General features: G+C 33.5%; 2 protein-coding genes and 1 pseudogene across 7 annotated transcripts; 2 read left to right on the top strand and 1 right to left on the bottom strand.

Annotated features, from left to right (window-relative positions):
- Positions 942-18,979, top strand: LOC18603901 (DNA-directed RNA polymerase III subunit 1). 6 transcript variants are annotated; one of them, XR_001927157.1, is made up of 8 exons: positions 942-1,182; positions 1,298-1,371; positions 8,626-8,830; positions 9,012-9,208; positions 9,990-10,177; positions 10,452-10,640; positions 10,719-10,946; positions 18,770-18,979. XR_001927157.1 is itself a non-coding variant. In XM_018117642.1 (5 exons), exons 3-5 carry the CDS (start codon positions 8,693-8,695, stop codon positions 9,326-9,328), a joined length of 354 nt encoding a protein of 117 aa, XP_017973131.1. In that variant the 5' UTR covers positions 942-1,182; positions 1,298-1,371; positions 8,626-8,692; the 3' UTR covers positions 9,329-9,373. The 6 variants fall into 6 exon arrangements, 1 of the variants encoding a protein (XP_017973131.1); XR_001927155.1 differs by lacking the exon at positions 18,770-18,979 and adding an exon at positions 11,627-11,957; XR_001927156.1 differs by lacking the exon at positions 18,770-18,979 and adding an exon at positions 11,789-11,957.
- Positions 1,873-7,654, bottom strand: LOC18603903 (annotated as a pseudogene).
- LOC18603905 lies at positions 14,584-15,783 on the top strand. Its single transcript, XM_018117641.1, has one exon. It carries the CDS (start codon positions 14,638-14,640, stop codon positions 15,748-15,750), a length of 1,113 nt encoding a protein of 370 aa, XP_017973130.1. The 5' UTR covers positions 14,584-14,637; the 3' UTR covers positions 15,751-15,783.

Raw genomic sequence — 19,822 nt, forward strand, 5'->3', positions numbered from 1 at the left:
TCATTTCTATATTAACAGGTTATAAGAGCCCATTCAATTTTTGGTATTGAAAAACCAATCATTAATAATAGTTTTAAGTATAATTATATATATTATTAATAATTTACAAATAAACCTCAAAAACATCTCTCATATCCAAAAAAAAACCTAGTCCCTAAAATAGTTAAAATTAATCTAGATAAGTTGGTTTCGATTAGTTTTAATTTTTAGTTATAATTCGCTTTCGATTATTTTGTATAAGATTTTAGCTAATTTGACTTTCAAAAATTTAAAATTAAATCCAGAATATTGAATATTGATTAAATAACCAAATTTGAGGACCTTTCTTTCTCCTTTGACACATAAGTATAAAGCCCAAAAAAAGTGAGTACAGATTTTAGCATAAAGGAGAAAGCTACAAAGTCCCAAAAAGTGAATATTGTTATGAATGTATGTGTAAATGTCTATTATGTTACTATTCAAGAGTTCAAATTAGGTTAGATAAGTCGAACAGTCTAATAGACTAGACATAAATATGTAATTTGATTTGAATTTTTAAATTTAATTATGTATATTTAAATATAAATATAGATTAAAGTAGATTAAGATTAATATTTATTTTACTATTATCTATCCAAATTAAATCCTTTAATATCATCTTTATGTTATAAATTCTATTTAGATTATTGAAATTATATCATGTTATAAATTCAAAAAATACAATCGAAATCCCTTCTCATAATAAAAAAAAAACCCTAATCATCGAAATAGTTAAAACTGATCGAGATAAGTTGATTTTGATTATTTTCAAACTTTAATTATAATTTAATCAATTTAATTATTTATAAAATTTTAATTAATTAAAATTGAATCGATTAAATTAATTAAATACTCATTGTCAAAAAAGTGAGTATAGACTTTAGGCGAAAAAAGGAAGCCCAATCCAAGTAACCAAAGGCAGTAAGAAATCATACCATCCGATTCCGGACAAAATCTTTGGCGGCCTCCTTTTCTTTCCCCCAGCTTACGTACTAGCAATCACAAGGCCCAAAACCACCAGCGACGAGGAAGAAGATGAGATTGAGCTTGAGGTTGTTAGAATAAAATAAATGGTGAGAAGATGATAGCGGCAGCAGCATCGAAATAAGCAAAACCCATATCTTCTGACTCTTTCTGTTCGTATCATCTGTCGTCACCAACCTTGTAAGCTTTGTTTTCTCGAATCACCTTTGGTTTTCGACTTCAACCCTTTTTTGTTACTATTGATTCTGCTTTGTTTTATACTCGCCTGAGTAACTTTTTTCTCTTTCTAACTCAGTGAGCTTGTTACGGCGACGACTCAGTCCCCTGCTCCTCCCTATTCCACCGAAAATAAACCCCAAACTACTCCAGGTCTGATTTTCTCTATTACGTTCTCCTTTTTCTTCAAGTTTTTTTTTTTTTTTTAGTTTTTGTGGTCTGTAAAGTTGATAATTTGGACATTCTATTAACGTAGAATTAAACCCAAGTTTTTTACATGAATTTCCTTACTTGGAAGCGGTCTTGTAAGCTGAATTATATGAAAAAGGAAGTTCTGGGTCTTGGATAAAGTGAGAAATTGGCAGCAATTAAAGGGGAAAAAAGAAGAAAAAAAATTGTATGTGTAGGATAGATAAATGGTTCTAATTTTAGAAATCCATTGCTGCAGATGTTGTACAACAAGCATATATTAATTGTGGAAGCTTGCGCTGGGATTGTAGCTTGAATGGAACCCCAATAGAAATAGTGACAGTCTAGTTTTCGTCTCAGCTGATAGGCCTCAGCATTTCATCCAGATTCTAATGGACTTTGATTATGCTTGTTTTAATTACCCAACTTTGTTCTAAGAAAATGAAAAGAAACGAGACAGAGTGAGGTAATCAATTGATCAAGCAAGTGAAATGAAGAAAGTGAAAGACTAGAACAAATACAACTTATTTTAAGAGCAAACTAAGCTCACAATGGCTTCTCTACCTTATTCATACAAGTTTAATTTGTGTCTCTAGATGAGACTTCACTGTCTAAAACTTGTAAATATTTTTAGAAGGGCATAGGCATTGGAGGCATTGGTTCTGTCCACATCTTCCATTGCTCAAAAGTTCCATTCACAAAATCATAATAACCTCCCCTCATTGTCAGAGTTCCACTCTGATGTAGCCGAAAGATTTAGAGTAATTAAAACTTAACAATTAGGGCTAGAATAGGGTTGATTGTGTTGTAACAATAGAAAGATAATTAGATTTTTTAAAGAAACCTCTTTAATAAATATTCAAAATAACAAAAGATGATAATAATAATCTTCTATCTAAGATCACGTACTTATAATAGTTAAGATAAATCATAATCAAATAGTAATCCTAATCCTACATAAAGACTTAAAGTACTAAAATTCTAATAAAAATAGGAAAAAGAATCTCAAACTAAACAAAATAAAGAAAATAAAATCCTAAGCTAACGAAAATAAAATAGAATTCTTGATGCGTCTGCATCACACTCACCACTGCATTTCTCTAAAATGGATAAGTCAGCAGATTTGCCATCGAGTTCTTCATTGATTCTTGCATCACAATTTGTGGATTGATTTCTTTTCTGTTAATTAGATGGTCTGCCATGGAACATATCCTTGCTCAATTTGATGACAGAAACATGTTGGGGCAGCTTGTGATTTTACCTTTTCACACAGCCTGCATTGTTCTTCAAATGGCAGATGATTAGCCTCTTCCAGGACCTTGATCTTTGCTGGCAAACCAATTTGCACCCACTGATCTGTGAAGTCACTGCATAGCTCAAGTTAGATGAAGTTAGACAAATAAGAATTCAATCCTTTTATTTGACAAAAAATTGTTTGATTTTTCAAAACAAAAAATTGGAGTTCATAGGCTTACTAAGTATAACTCTCGTCCGGAAGCTTCATAAGCCTCTTTATCCCACCACAACGACTGTGTCCAATGACTAGGATGTTTTCTACTTATAAATGTTTTTTTTTTACTTTAATTCTTTCCATTTGTTATGCAGAATTTTCTAAAATGACGAAGAAAACTAGGGAGGAAAGGGAGTGGAAAAGTAAAGAGAAATGAACACGAGTTGAATTTTAATGTGTAGATGTTTCACCTTAAGAGCTTTAACAACATATTCAATGGCTGAGCCAATTTCGGTGTGTCTCAGCTATGCAATAAAGCAATCAACAATATTAGGAGAAACGTGGATTCCAAATCCCATAAATGAAAAATTTTTAGCAATAATTTTCTAGTTTTACATGTCCATTTAATTAGGTAATGGGAACTATAAAAAATCATAATTTTTTATTGAAAAAATGTGTATTTATTATTAAATCGAATATTCAAGCCAGAACCATCTTGTACAAAACTCGCAACCAAGTTCTCAAATTTGCATGTTCCAATCCACAAATCCTTCTTATCAACAAGACTTTCCTCCTTTTGAGGAATTTGTACAAAAAGACTTCAAACATGTACCTAAAATCCCAACCTTGCTTCAAACAGATGCAACGAGAAGACCAACCAAAATCAGTGCTGCAGAAGCAACACTAAACTGGCAAATTGAAAATACAATTACACAAAATTCTGTCTTGAAAAGAATCAACCACAAGGTAGATACCATTCAAGGCAAAGTGCAAGAAATAAAGGAAAAGGTGGATGAAAACACCAAAGCTGCCAATGATATGATTAGACTTTTACATAAAAGACTTCGACAAGTCTCTACAGAAGTCCCTAAACAAGGTGTTCCATTCCAACTATATAAAGAATAGAAAAAGCTGGAAATACAAAAGCTCAGACCTCAGATAAAACTCCTCCAAGAAACCAAAAGAATTCCATCGCCAAAACACAATGATCCATTTGGATTAAATACAAGAGCTCTACCATCACCTGAAGAACCATCAGCCACAAGAATTGATTTTCCACCACCGTCCACACAGGTCACTCTTTTTAACCTTTACAAAAGACTCAAGAAGTAGAAAGAGGAAGAAGAAAAACACAAAAGCAAAAAGGAACGAGAAGATGTTGCTCAATTAGAAATTATCTCTGAGAAAGCCCAAGGGAAGAGACCAATGATTGGTAATGATCCACTTCCCTAAAAACCAGAAATAACCAAGAATACTACAACAGACCCAAAGACGATAATGATGAAAATGGACAATTCCCTCCCTTCTTTTCTCAAAAAAATACATTGAAAGCACTGTTCCAAAAATCTTCTCCACAGAACCTGCAGCATAGCAACACCACACTTTGTCCTCTGCTACAACCTTTGAAACTACAGGATGTCATTCAAACGAATCCTCAAACGTAGAATCATCAACACTCTCTCACAATTTTGAGGAATATCAAAATCCCTCACAATTCATGATAACAGGAGATGGTGTAAAAGTTGAAGAAATGGATGTAGATGATGAAGTCCCACATATTCATGTTCCCAAGAACTCAGCAGCACCTACTTTTTCAAAGTTAACATTTACAATTGATGACATTCCTCCATCACGATGGGCAGAAAGGTTTCAAGAGTTCCACTCCTGGCTTAAAACTAAAAGACTATCAGAAGATAGTTATTATATTATTCTGATGAAATTTGTCTCAAGATTTACGGGAACCCTAAGAAATTGGTGGGATACTATTAATCAAGCAGACCAGATGCAGTTTTTGGTACTTCAAGATTTTGGCTAGGTAATTCAAATCCTTCATAGATACTTTCTTGGAAATCCTGATGATCTTAGAGCCTTGCAAAGAAAAGAATTCTTCCAAAGAAAATGATGTTCTTTCAAAAAGACAGATCTCGATAAACATTACCAATGATTTGATACTATTCCCAAATTATATTATGGCCTTTTACGACCCCAACCTACTGTTTGCCTTAAAGGTCCAAGTCCAAATCATAGGAGCTCCACAAATACCTTCTACTATTATAGCAACACTCCATTACCAGATGGTTTGTAGAGTTCAAGATCATGCATTTAACCTTTCCAAAATCCAAACAAGCTCAAATAATGCACTGGTTTTAACCATAAACACATCACAAGCTCTTATTTGCTCATTTGTTCCCAAAAGAATCTCTAAAGAAGACTTTGCCAAACTTCTTCTAGAAAAATGGATCACCAATTATGAAAATTTGCAAGAAGCCATAATTTCCATTCAGTTCACAAAAATCAATTTTACTAAGAAAGCAGATGGAACTATAGAAATCAAGTTTAACCATTCTCATTTGAAAGAACCTTTTGCTCCACCAGTCTTTTCATCAATGTTCATGATCAAACAGACAGAGACAGTAGAACCAGGTTCAAAACAAAAGCTTATTAAAAGCTTTGACCATATGGGCAAACCAATTTTCCATTTCACAGATCCCATCACTAGCCACTGTCCATGGGGTATTAATTGCACATGTGAAGGATGTCAAGAAGACGGCCTTGCAACAAACTATGAGATGGATAGAGAAAAGAAAAAGAAAAAGTCAAAAAACAAGCCAAAGTGCTCAGATCGAGAATTGTACAAGAAATTCCAAGATGGAGATCCACATGTTGGAACTTTAGGACAAGGTGGAAGATACCAGTATCTAGTAAAATATTCTTTTCCTGAGTGGACAAAATTTGTACCATTAGAGAAACCTTTTCAAAAGCAACCACCACCAAATTCTCAAAAACTTGTCCTACCTTGTTACAGAAAAATCCAAAAATGGATTCATTAAGGGGTTTAAGTACAAATGAATTATAACAGATAGAAGATATGCACTGGCCAAATACGGCACTCCTGGCTTTAACGGTGGCTCTGGCCTTTCATCTATCAGTATAATTCATAAGACCTAAGGATTCATCTTCACTGCTCAACCTTTTGTATTGAAGAACATAATTCTTTCTATTGCATAGGATCCATTAACAATGGCAAGTGCAAAGCATACTTGAAGGATTTGATCTTATGACTGTACTGTAAATATTTTGCTATAGTATCTCTTAGGAAAGAAGAGAGAATTTAGAAAGACATGTTTAAGATCATAAGAAGAGTTTTTATTTTCTGGAACCGATCTTGTATTTTACATCAAATCCTTTCATATTTATAGACAAAGGGTCATATATAAGACAAACTAGTTGGATAAGTATAACTAATGATAAAGACTTATCTATAAAAGGTAAGATTTTGTAAAAGCATTCCAAGTCTCAGATAAGTTTGAATCTAGATACTGTAAAAGTTCAAGACTAGATATTGTAAAAGTCCAAGTCTAAGTATTGTAAAGTCCAAACCTAGGTATTGTAAAAGTCCAAATCTTGGATAAGTTTGTCATACTTATCCAACTAGTTTGTCTTATATATGACCCTTTATCTATAAATATGAAGGGATTCGATGTAAAATACAAGATCGGTTCTAGAAAACAAAAACTCTTCTTATGATCTTAAACATATCTTTCCAAATTCTCTCTTCTTTCCTAGGGGATACTATAGTAAAATATTTACAGTACAGTCATAAGATCAGATCCTTCAAGTATGCTATGCACTTGTCATTGTTAATGGATCCTGTGCAACAGAAAGAATTTTGTTTTTCAATACAAAAGGTTTGGGAAATTAACCTAGTTAAATGGAGGAACCATATGAGCAATATTGAGGCCACTGAAGGTTTCTCCTGGCTTGAAATTCAGAACAACTGAGGGGCTTACTCGAGAATCCGAGCATGCAAAGACCAAAAACTGAACAATGAAGTAACAACACATTAATTAATATATTAATTAGTATTACATAATCTTAATTAATCATTTTTAAATTATAGAAACAAATTTTGATTAAGAACTTTGGGTTGGAAAGTGATTTACCCTTGGGTGTTGACCTTCTGCAAGTTCACTGAAACATTCAATATATTTGCTACAAGAAAGCAGAAAAATTGGTGTCATTATCCATTAATTGAGTCTCTACTGCATCTTGTTTCCAATTTCCATGAGAATTAGAACTATTGGTTCTTCTCAAGCATGCATCTAGGTAGAATGTTATCAAAAAGATAGTAAATTCGATGTATCTTTCAAATTATACATAAAGTAATAGATAAGATAATCAAATCAACGTATAAAGATAACAAAATTTATTATTAGTAATTAATAATTTCGAGACAACTGAATTCATAAACTTGATCTTTAAGTCTTTTATTTGTATGGAAAAAATTCAATTTTATTAATAAAAACTTCAGCTTTTCTATAAAAAAGGGTAGAAATTTATTTATTTTTTCTTTAATAATTGGACAAAAAGACAAAGCAATGTTTGAAAACTATACAGGGATGAATTCTAGTCCAAGTTTGACATCTTACTCATATAAGTTCTTCTTGAAGAAGCCAAAGCCATCTTTGATCCTTTAAGCATCTAGGTCGAATGAAGGCCTTTTCCCTTAGAGCTCAACAATAAGCCTCTCAACTTTTCCTTGAACCTTCTAATCCAGGCTTTCTTTCTGGCTGAAACCAACATATAAAAATTTTCTTAGTCTTACCTACAATTAATTGCTACTCTCAGACCTTGGTTAATAAAAGTAATATTATTTTCTCTAGATAGATAAATCGATTATTGGATACTGAAACCTGATGAGAATCTTCTTCAGTCCTTCAACAACAACTTCAGCAGATTGCTTAGCCATTTCCACGCCTTCTTACTGCAAAATTCACAAAATTTACAGTTAAAAGTAAATTCTAACATGCATAACGTGGAACTCACCCAACAATGGAGTCATAACCTTTTGGAGCAAGAAAACCATGCATGGCACTCACCCACATGCAACAATATCATGACAAAAAGATCTTTAATACATAAGATCTTAATTAGTGAAAACATACTAATTAAAACTACTTCAAGACAAAAAGATCTTTATGGGTTAGTATGGTTTTTGCTAGATTCCATAGGTTTCATACTGTTGTTGCTGTAATTAAAACTAATTGCCCTGTTTGTCTCTTTGAAGTAGTTTTAATGTGCCTCAAACCTGCAACTTGTGCTGTATGCATACCGTAAAATAGTATATTTTGGATAAAATGATGGATAGAAATCGATGCTAACTTATTTTGGCAATCATGTCTAATTTATAATTCTTTTGTAACTTACAACGTATGTGAATTTAGCCTTGCCCATCACCCTCTCCTGGGGAAGGGTGAGGATTATATTTTTATCTCAAAAAGAAAAAAGAATTGCAAGAATTTAAAAAAAAAAAAGTCACTTGCTCATTACTAGGACAAGGGAACCGAGGAAAGAAAAAAATACAACCAAAAAAACTACACAAAGTGCAAAAGAAGAAAATAAGATTTCTTATGGTTAGGAGAAATAGGGCTACAACAGAGAGCTGCTTGATGTGGTGTACTTATGTGTAATTACCTTGAGCTCAATGAGGCATTGGATGTACAAATTGAATATGATGAAGGAATATAAACTTTTATAATCTGAGTTAAGTGATGGAACAATTAAATTCTAGCAGCAAAATGAAAGGGCATGGAAGGAGATGAAAGCAGAAAAAATGGAATTTAACATGTTGATGGATAGTTCTTTAAACACCTTTTGCTTGTGTGATGTTTATTATTGTTACAAAAATTATTGCATCCTTCACCATTTCCTACTTTTCGAGAGCTATTTTTTCCTAACTGTTAGAAATGTCTTGCGCATGTTTTCAGCATGGGGCTCCAAGTAGTTATGGGCATTTAAGGAGTTGATGGACGGAGGACATGGAATAACCATGTAATGGAAATGGAGCAGATATTGGGAATTGAAGCTGTAAGAAAATGCATAATCGATGAGATAGCACAAACTATGGAACATCATGGAATGACCAAAGACAGACGCCATATGATGCTTCTAGCAGATGTGATGACATTTAGGGTTGGTTTTTCATTGACATTCATTGCCTGTTGTCACTTGGAAAATAAAAATGAAAATTAGTTTTTCTCTTCCATTTTTCTTTCCTATAATGAAAATCTAGATTATGTTTTGGACCTCTGGTTTTGTGTACATAATGTTTTTAGGACAATGTATAACTGCATTTACATTATTATTGTATCAGGGGGAAGTTCTTGGCATCACAAGATTTGGTATCCAAAAATTGAACAAGAGTATATTGATGCTGGCTTCATTTAAGAGAACAGCTGATCACAATACTACTGTTAACGGGAGGGATGACAAGATTAAGGGAGTTACTGAGTGCATCATCATAGGAATCCCAATGCAAATAGGCACTGGAATACTCAAAGTTATACAGAGGTAAGCATGCAATACATTTTCTAATAATCTGTTTTATTGCTTTATTATTATTTATACTTTTCACTAGGAGATCCATCAATAAATTAAATTTATTTGTGCAGAAGTAATTTGAATTATTGAAGCCTGACAAAGTCGGTTTAGAATGTTCCAAGTTTCTGGCCTCGGGTTATTACTGATTCCTTTGACTACTTTTTTCCATACTCAAATTCAGTGGTGTTTTAATCAAAAGTCTTAATTTTTGTTATAAATATCTTGTGTCTCTTTTTCACATGTTCCATCACTACTGTCTTTTACAATAGATTCAATATCCAAGAAATATGCATTGCCTTGCATATTGTACTATGAGTCATAAAATAGTTTCGAGACACCGCTTTTGGATTCTTTTTATATATTATATTTCTCGACACAACCCGACCCAACTTGAACTAGCCCAGCCCAAATTTCACAGAAACAGTTACAAAAAAGAGCTCCCAAGTTCATTTTAGTATTTCATTCTACCTAAAAACTTAGGCTAAAACCCTCACTTTCCCAGCCCCTAAACACTTTCGTTTCTCCATTTCTTTTCCTTTTTTTTCCCTCAAAATTCTTCGTTTTTGATCGAAAATGCAGCAAAAATCACAGGATATAGTATTTACGAAACGACCATACATAAAAGATGTGAGGCCACGAAAAATGTGACACTCACACTCTTTTTTAATTGTATTTCTCTCATTTTTCGATTTTGGATTTTTTAATTTTCCATTAAAAGTATTAATGTTGTTTTTAATTGTTATGTATGCAGGAAAAGCATTAATGTCGTTGATCATATTCCTCATGCCATGTGTGCAAGCAAGAATCATGCCGTGCAGAACATTGCGATTCAATGAGTCAGTTTGTAACCCATATAATGCTGATTTTGATGGTGATGAAATGAACATGCATGTCCCGCAAACAGAAGAGGCTCAAACAGAGGCATTCATGTTGGTGGGGGTAAATTCTTTTATATCATATTATCTTAGGAATTGTGCCTGTGGATGTCATATGCATTTAGTTTTTTTGAATTCCAACTCAGCTTGCTTCAAATTGATATGTATTACTGGTCTTTAAAATGTTTTTCCACTAATGAACCATAATATCGCAGTAATGATAATGGTATGATAGGATACATGTTCAGAAATGAACCTATGAACTGTTACTGGACCCCTTTTCTTGAAAATTTAGATAAATCTGAAAATTTCTTATGACTTGTTATTTGTGTTTCCAGGTGCAAAATAATTTATGCGCGCCAAAAAATGGAGAAATTTTGGTTGCTTCCATTCAAGATTTTTTAACATCTTCTTTTCTCATTACAAGGAAGGATACTTTCTATGACCGTGTAGCTTTTTCACCTATATGCTCCTATATGGGTGATGGCATGGATCTTATAAATTTGCCGACTCTAGCATTACTTAAGGTAAATGTTGATACCTTTTTGTAGTACTTTTGCTATATGCTTCTCTATTTTTTATTGAATTCTATTGTTGTGATGCAGCCAATAGAGCTTTGTACTGGTAGCAATTGTTTAGTGTTCTATTATGCCCACATGCAAGTGTGAAAGTCTACTTGACTCTTATTGTTAAAGAGAGGAACTACTCTAAGAAGATTATGAAAAGGATTGGGAATAAGGAAATAGAAGTAGAAACAATGTCCCATGACGACGGATTTGTTTATGCTTGGAATAATGAGCTTATATGTGGGCAATTGGGGAAAGCTACTTTTGGTAAGTTTTTGCTTATTTCTTACTTTTTCCTACATGTTCTGCATGGAATCAATAATCTCATGTTCTTTTAATTTGTTATTCTGAAATATGATTCTCATTTTTTAGGTTTTCTATTGAGTCATAGAAACATGCATTGGCAAAGTGTCTCGTAGATTAGTTTAATAATTATGAGACTTGAGAGATACCAGCTGCATCTAGCATCATCAGGGTGAGATAAGATCTATTGCTTGGTAATTTTGATTTGGTATGTTGACAAGATTACTCAATAAAAAATTAGGCCAAAACTGCATGCTGAATGAAGAGAATACAGCTCTTGTTCCAAAGTTTTTACCATACTTTTGGTTAGGTGGAATGAAGAGAATAAAATTCTTGTTAGACATTCTTTAGAGCATATTTTTATTTGAGACTTTCCATTTTTTAATCTATTACTTACCATGGCTAAACTTTTATGTTTACTATAATTGCTTTGTTCCTTTCAGTTTATTCCTTAGAATTAGAAAGGAAGAAAGCCTGTCACACACAAACACTGTTAGTTGCCCGTAGATGTGGAGGAGCTACTTCTTATCTATCTTTCTTATTTTTTTTCTTTTGTTTTCTGGTTTCCTCCGTGTATAGTGTATGATAGAGTTGCTTTCTTCCTCTTGCTTGACATATTTGAAATGAGTCATATTGGCTTGTAGGGCCACTTTTACATAAGTCATAGAGCTTGAGGTCACTGCAAGATGACGTTTTTGGATGACTCTTAATGGGGCAAACTTATGTTTTACTAATTGCTTTAGGATTAGGACTGGATGTATTATCTAGCCTATTTATGATTCCTTCTTCCTGTTATGGGTTTATAGTAGGTTACAGGGCCTACACTCAGTTGAACTCTTCTGTGATGAACTAAACACAAGCTGAAACCCAGTAGAATAGTTTTCAGCGAGCATTCTAAGCATTGTACATATTCTATCTGTTTGGTTTGTTTCAAATGCTAATAGTTAATGCAAGACATTAATTGTTGTTTTTTAAGTTTGTTAACTACCAACCGCTTAATCATTTTCTACTTGATGACAACCTTTCTCAAGTAAGATTTTTCTCAAAATTCGACTTGAAGGCAAGATTTTGGCAATTGGGAATCCATTATGAAGACAGGCCCAAGACAGGAGTTTGCATACCAAACCACCACTACCAATGGATTGTTCTACCATTTGGGCTCAAAACTGCACCATCACTATTTCAAAAGGCCATGATCGAAATCTTTGAACCCATCCTTGACTCGGCCTCATTTACATCGATGACATTCTTCTGTTCAATCCCATAGAGCAAAGTCATCTTCATCTCCTTCAAAGATTCTCATACCTTATTTTTTGATATGGTATCACGCTTTCAGAACAAAAAATGCAGATATTCAAGCCAGAAATAAGCTTTCTTGGAATGCATATTCTTCAAGGAAAGTACAAGCCTGACCCGCATCTCACAAAAATTGTTAAAATTCCCATATCAGAATCTTACAAAAAAGCATGTTCAGCAATTTCTCGAAATAGTAAATTATCTTAGAGATTTCATCCCTAAACTTTTAAAATGGACAAATTCTTTGACAAAAATGTTCAAAAAAGACCCTTTAGAATAGGGATCAGCCCAGTCAAGAGCAATACAAGATCTCAAGCAAATGATGCAAAATTTGTAACCATTGCAAATACCTTCTGATGGAAAAAGGATCTTACAGATAGATACCAGTGATAAATATTGGGGAGCAATTCTTCTTGAAGAAAAACAAGGCAAAAGAAATCTTTGTGTATTCAAGAGTGAAAAGTTTTCATATTCAGAAATACATTATCATTTCACTTTCAAGGAGATCCTTATAGTCAAAAAACCATCACAAAATTTGAATTTCACCTTATAGGCCACCATTTTTTGGTCGGAATGGACATGTCATCATTCCTTCAAATGCTCAAGTTCAAACAAAAGACAGTTCCTCATCCTCAGCTGCTAAGGTGGACAGAATGGTTTTCAAAATACTCTTTTGACACTAAACACATCTAAGGAAAGAAAAATCATCTTGCAGACTTCCTATTCAGGAATTTTCAAGAACAAAAAATCTTGATGTTTAACCCAAGACCTCTAACTTAGCTAAAAGCAAAACAACCCACTTTCACACCTGAACCAAGAACACACATTAAAGGAACTCATTCCTCCTCTATCCTAATAGCCCCAAACCTTCAACCCGATTATCCTCCTGAAGTCCTTAAGTTAGTTCAAGAAGGAACATTCCACCAAAAAACTGATCAAATGATTTTTGAATACAAAATTGAAGTTTTCATAAAATATGGAGGACTTATCCTAAAATCATCCGAACTTCATCCCAAATACCCTTTTATCCATCCCTTTTACTATGAGTTCATGAAATTTTAGATGAATTAAAATGGATGTTTTGGTACTTAACCCATAGGTACCACATTGGCATACAACTTCACATTATGGACTTCCTAAAATTCATTGAAAAAGCAATCAACTAATAAGTTGAGTCATGGAGAAAGAACTTTGTAGATATGCTCACATGGTTCTATCTTCTTTCTCATTGGAAAGAATTGGTTGTCTCAGAAGTAGGAAAGAAGAACCAAATGACCATATTTATCCTTTACAAGCCTCAATACTTTCTCACTCATGAGAAAGCCACTCAGCTCTGTTCTATTCCCTTTGCATGGACTTACAAGTCATTCCCCTGCAGTATCAGAGAGTCAGAGAAATAAACCTAAAATTTCAAAGGAGAATCTGACAGCATACCAAGATTATCCCAGACCATATCTGGCCTTCATTTGAGACAAAAATATCATGGGACTATTCTCTAGAAATACTAGGACCTTACCAGGAAAAAATACAAGAAGCATTGAAAGAATACAAAGAAAGAATCCCAGATCCTCACGAGTAGTCCCAAGATCCATGGGATTATGGAGAAATTGATGAAGATAAAATTACACAACTTTCCATGAAAACACCAGAAGATAAAAGCACACGTTTTTTCAAAATACAGTCAAGAGATAAGGTCACATCCTCTAAATTACCATGTGATACATGTGGAAGATACTGTAAAGAAGACTCAGAAGATTTTTCTCTCCACAATTAAATCTCCAGAGAGAAAAAGCAATAGAAAATAATTGAATTAAACCTCACCTCAAACCCAGAAACTGAAAAAGACTTATCTGTATAAGTCAACATTTTATAAAAAAGTCTAAGCCTATATATTCAAAAAAGTCTAAACCTATGTATTAAAAGTTCTAACCTATGACTAAGATGTCTAAGTCCTAGACAATCTTATCCAGACAAGTTTGTCCTTGGTGTAACTCGTTGTCTATAAATATGGAGAAAATCAATAAAAAGTTTAATCTTAGTTCTAAAAAAAAAAATTTTTCTTTTTTATCATGTCTTTCTAAACCTCCTCTTCTTTCCTTAGGGATATTATAGCAAGAATTTTACAGTACAGTTAAGAAAGTAGATCTTTCGAGTATGCTCTGTACTTGCCATTGATAATGGATCTTGTGTACCAGAAAGAACTCTGTTCTTCAAAACAAAAGGCTGAGCAGTAAAGATGAATCCTTAGGTCTTATGAATTATATTGATAGATAAAAAACCAGAGTCACTGTTATGGTATCAGAGCCATGTATTGTGATCATTTGTTATAATACTCTTTAAGGAAATATCTCTTTAAAACATGTCCTCTTCAAAAAATTCAACTATTGTAAATAATGCTGTAATTTTTTTAGACGCTACCTCTGCTATAAAATCCATCTCCAAAATAGATTTTTTACGTGAAGTAGATTATATCCCTGAAGAAGGAAAAACCCAACCATTGCAACTTTCTCTTACCAACCCCTACTCTGTGTATGCAAAACCTACTTTCTCACCAGTAAAATCTATAAAAACCCTAATCAAACACTCACCAAAAGCACCAAAAGAATACATCCAGTCCACAAGATTTGATGAACACTTCATTCAAGGAGATCAAGCAGAACAGTTTGTTACACTTCAGATACCTCTTGAGTTTCCACAGCAATGGATTCACCATGGGTATTCACATATCCATTTTGGAGCGGTCAGACTAGCACTAAACTATCATGGGAGAGAAGGACAGTCAGTTGTAGCACATATGGCTTTACTTGATAGCAGGTACATAAAGTATGAACATGCATGTATTGGTACTGTTGAGGACACCTTAAATACGAAAACTTTAATTGTTACCCTATTTCCAAACTATACCATGGCCCTTTGTGATCCCAACTTATTGTCTGCCTTAAAGGTCCAAGTTCAGATCATAAGAGCCCCACAAATACCTTTTGCCATTATAGCAACACTTCATTACCAGATGGTTTATAAAGTTCAAGACCATGCATTTAACCTTTCCAAAATTCAGACAAACTTAAATGATGCATTGGTTTTGGCCATAAACATATCACAAGCTCTTATTTGTTCATTTGTTCCAAAAAGAATCCCTAGAGAGGATCTTGCCAAACTTCTTCCAGAAAAATGGATCATCAATTATGAAAAGTTGCAAGAAGCCAAAACTTTCATTCAGTCCACACAAACCAATTTTACCAAAAAAACTGATGAGACTATAGAAATAAAATTTGACCATTCCCACTTGAAAGAACCTTCTACTCCACCAGTTTTTTCATCAATGTTTATGATTAGACAGACTGACTCAGTAGAACCAGGCTCAGAACAAAAGCTCATTGAAAGCTTTGACTATTGGGGCAAACCAATTTTCCATTTCATAGATCTTATCACTAGTCACTATCCATGGGACATCAATTGCACTTGTGAATGATGTTAAGAAGACAACTTTGCAGCAGACTATGAGATGGACAAGAAAAAAAAGTCAAAATCAAGTCAAAATGCTCAGATTGAGTTTTGTACAAGAGATTCCAATATGGAGATCCGCATGTTGAAACTTTAGGACAAGATGGTAGAAGATACCGGTATATAGTAAAATATTCACCTTCTAAGTGGACAAAATCTGTACCATTAGAGGAACTTTCCCAGAAACAACCACCACCAAATTTCCAAAAACCTGTTCTACCTTGCTACAGGAAAACCCAAAAATGGATTCAAAAACATAGCCAAACTCATCCTGTACAAAATTCACAACTAGACTCTCAAATCTCCATGTTCCAACCCACAAATCCTTCTTATTAACAAGAGTTTCCTCCTCTTGAGGAATTTGTACAAAAAGACTTCAGACACATACCTAAAATCCCAACCTTGCTTCAAGCAAATGCAACAGGAAGGCCAACCAAAATCAGTGCTGCAGAAGCAACACTAAATTGGCAAATTGAAAATGCCATTGCACAAAATTTTGTCCTCAAGAAAATCAATCACAACGTTGATACAATTCAAGGTAAAGTGCTAGGGCTCTAGTACCATAATTGTCTAAGTGCATATGACTTATACAGATAGAAGGTGTGCACTGGCCATAAAATGACTTTCCTAGCCATGACGGTGGCTCTGGCCTTTTATCTATCAGTATAATTCATAAGACCTAAGGATTCATCTTCACTGCTCAGCCTTTTGTTTTGAAGAACAGAGTTCTTTTTGGTGCACAGGATCCATTATCAATGGCAAGTGCAGAGCATACTCAAAGGATCTATTTTCTTAACTGTACTGTAAATTTCTTACTATAATATCCCTAAAGAAATAAAAGAAGGTTTAGAAAGACATGATAAAGAAGAGAGATTTTTTTTTTAGAAAGACATGATAAAGAAGAGAGATTTTTTTTCTAGAACTAAGATTAAATTTTTTATTGATTTTCTCCATATTTATAGACAACGAGTTACACAAAGGACAAAATTGTCTGGATAAGATTATCCAGGACTTAGACTTCTTAGTCATAGGCTAGGACTTTTAATACATAGGCTTAGACTTTTTTGAATATATAGGCTTAGACTTTTTTATAAGATGTTGACTTATATAGATAAGTCTTTTTCAGTCGTAGTCAGTTTCTGGGTCTGAGGTGAGGTTTAGTTCAATTATTTTTTACTACTTTTTCTCTCTGCAGATTTAATTGTGAAGAGAAAAATCTTTTGAGTCTTCTTTACAGTATCCTCCACACGTATCACACGGTGATTTAGAAGATGAGGCCTTATCTCTTAACTGTGTTTTGGAGAAACGTGTGCTTTTGTCTTCTAGTGTTTTCATGGAGAGTTGTGTAATTTTGTCTTCATCAATTTCTCCATAATCTCATGGATCTTGAGACCACTCGTGAGGATATGGGTTTCTTTCATTATATTCTTTCAATACTTCTTGTATTTTTTTCTAGTAGGGTCTTGGTATTTTTGAAAAATAGTCTCATGATATTTCTATCTCAAATGAAGGCCAGATATGGTTTGGGATAATCTTGTTATGCTGGCAAATTCTCCTTTGAAATTCTTGATATTATTTCTCCAACTCTCTGATACTACAAGGGGATGACTTGTAAGTCGATGTAGAGGGAATAGAATCGAGCTAAGTGGCTTTCCCATGAGTGAGAAAGTATTGAGGTTTGTAAAGGATAAAAATGGTCATTTGGTTCTTCTTTCCTGCTTTTGAGACAACCAATGCTTTTCAATGAGAAAGAAGATAGAACCATGTGAGCATATCTACAAAGTTCTTTCGTCATGGCTCAACTTCTTTGTCGATTGCTTTTTCAATGAATTCTAGGAAGTCCATAATGTGAAGTTGTATGCCAATGTGGTACCGACGGGTTAAGTACAAAAAAATCCATTTTAATTCATCTGAAAATTCCATGAACTCATAGTAAAAGGGATGGATAAAGGGGTATTTGGGATGAAGTCCGGATGATTTTAGGATAAGTCCTCTATATTTTTTGAAAACTTCAATTTTGTATTCAAAAATCATTTAGTCAGTTTTTGGATGGAATGTTCTTTCTTGAACTAACCTAAGGACTTCGAGAGGATAATCAAGGTGAAGGTTTGGGGCTATTGGGATAAAGGAAGAAGGAGTTCCTTCAATGTGTGTTCCTGGTTCAGGTGTGAAAGTGGGTTGTTTTGCTTTTGGCTGAGTTAGAGGTCTTGGGTTAAACATCAGGATTTTTTGTTCTTGAAAATTCCTAGATAGGAAGTCTGCAAGATGGTTTTTCTTTCCTTGGATGTGTTTGGTGTCAAAAGAGTATTTTGAAAACCATTATGTCCACCCTAGCAGCTGAGGATGAGGAACTGTCTTTTATTTGAACTTGAGCATCTGAGAGAATGATGACATGTCCATTTCGACCAAAAAATGGTGGCCTATAAGGTGGAATTCAAATTTTGTGATGACTTTTTTGACTACAAGGATCTCTATGAAAGTGGAATGATAATGTATTTCTGAGTCTGAAAACTTTCCACCATTGAATGCACAAAGATTTCTTTTACCTTATTTTTTTTCAAGAAGAACTGCTCCTCAATATTTATCACTAGCATCTGTCTGTAAGATCCTTTTTCCATCAGAAGGTATTTGCAATGGTTACAAATTTTGCATCCTTTGCTTGAGATCTTGTATTGCTCTTGACTGGGCTGGTCCCCATTCTAAAGGGTCTTTTTTGAGCATTTTTGTGAAAGGATTTATCTATTTTGAAAGTTTAGAGATGAAATCTCTGAGATAGTTTACTATTCCGAGAAATTGCTAAACCTACTTTTTTTTGTAAGATTGTGATATGGGAATTTTAATAATTCCTGTGAGATATGCGGGTCAGGCTTGTACTTTCCTTGAAGAATATGCATTCCAAGAAAGTTTATTTTTGACTTGAATATCTGCATTTTTTATTCTGAAAGTATGATACCATATCGAAAAATAAGGTTTGAGAATCTTTGAAGGAGATGAAGATGACTTTGCTCTATGGGACTGAACAGAAGAATGTCATCGATGTGAATGAGGGCCGAGTCAAGGATGAGCTCAAAGATTTTGATCATGGCCTTTTGAAATAGTAATGGTGCAGTTTTGAGCCCAAATGGTAGAATAGTCCATTGGTGGTGGCATTAATATAATGTTGATGTAAACCATGAAAATATTACGTGATTAGATCATTATGTTACATTAACATGTATTACATCATATTAGTATACCACGTAGTATAAAAAAATGATATTTTAATTAAGAACAATTAGTCAAACGTTAATTATAAAAATCTGTGTAACCCAAAATAAAAATATAAAGCCTAATCGATCTTAATAAAAAAAATAATGATTTATTTGAATTATTTTAAATAGTTTAGATTTTCTTTTATGTATTATGTCAAATACAAAATAGAGATTAATGACATAAACCATATTTCATTAAAAAAAACGTAACAATACAAAATAATAATATGTTTTTGAATCAATAATTAACTCATAATTTATGATAGATTACTCTAAGCTTGTTTACTTAAAATAGCACTAAATTAATTTTGTAGCCAAGCTTTCGCTTTCGACCGGCTAAGGACGAGGGAGAGAAAGAAGAACAGAAATGAATAATAAATTGAAGGGAAAGACAAGGAAAAGAAACGTGGGAAGGCAGTACGTACGTGGAGGCCAGTTTCTGGTTTGTATGATAAACAGACGGAAGGCCATGAAAAATGGAGACCTAACTTTCAAGCAAGCAAGTCCACATTCCACGACAGTAACGAAAGAATATGTTGGGGACGACAGGTCTTGCCTCTTGCTAACATTTGCGGCCGCGTTAACGTTTTAAGCATCAATCAAACACTGGGAAAAATGACAAAACTAAAAGAATCTTGCATTATTAGTAATAAAATTCAATGGTTTTTAGGTTTAAATTCTAAAAAAAATAATTTTGAATTAAAACCCACATTTTTTTAATTCAATTAATACTAAAAGAAATACGAAATGGTCAAGTTAATTTTCTTGAGACTTTTGATAAATATTGTA

Source organism: Theobroma cacao, chromosome 3 (assembly GCF_000208745.1).
Source record: "Theobroma cacao cultivar B97-61/B2 chromosome 3, Criollo_cocoa_genome_V2, whole genome shotgun sequence".
In the NCBI taxonomy this organism is placed as follows: domain Eukaryota; kingdom Viridiplantae; phylum Streptophyta; class Magnoliopsida; order Malvales; family Malvaceae; genus Theobroma; species Theobroma cacao.

Excerpts from the sequence above, each read along its gene's own strand:
- LOC18603905 (XM_018117641.1), top strand. The coding sequence starts at position 14,638 with ATGTCCTCTTCAAAAAATTCAACTATTGTAAATAATGCTGTAATTTTT.
- LOC18603901 (XM_018117642.1), top strand. The coding sequence starts at position 8,693 with ATGGAAATGGAGCAGATATTGGGAATTGAAGCTGTAAGAAAATGCATA. Across the intron at positions 8,831-9,011 it reads CAGATGTGATGACATTTAGG|GGGGAAGTTCTTGGCATCAC; the intron begins GTTGGTTTTTCA and ends TTATTGTATCAG.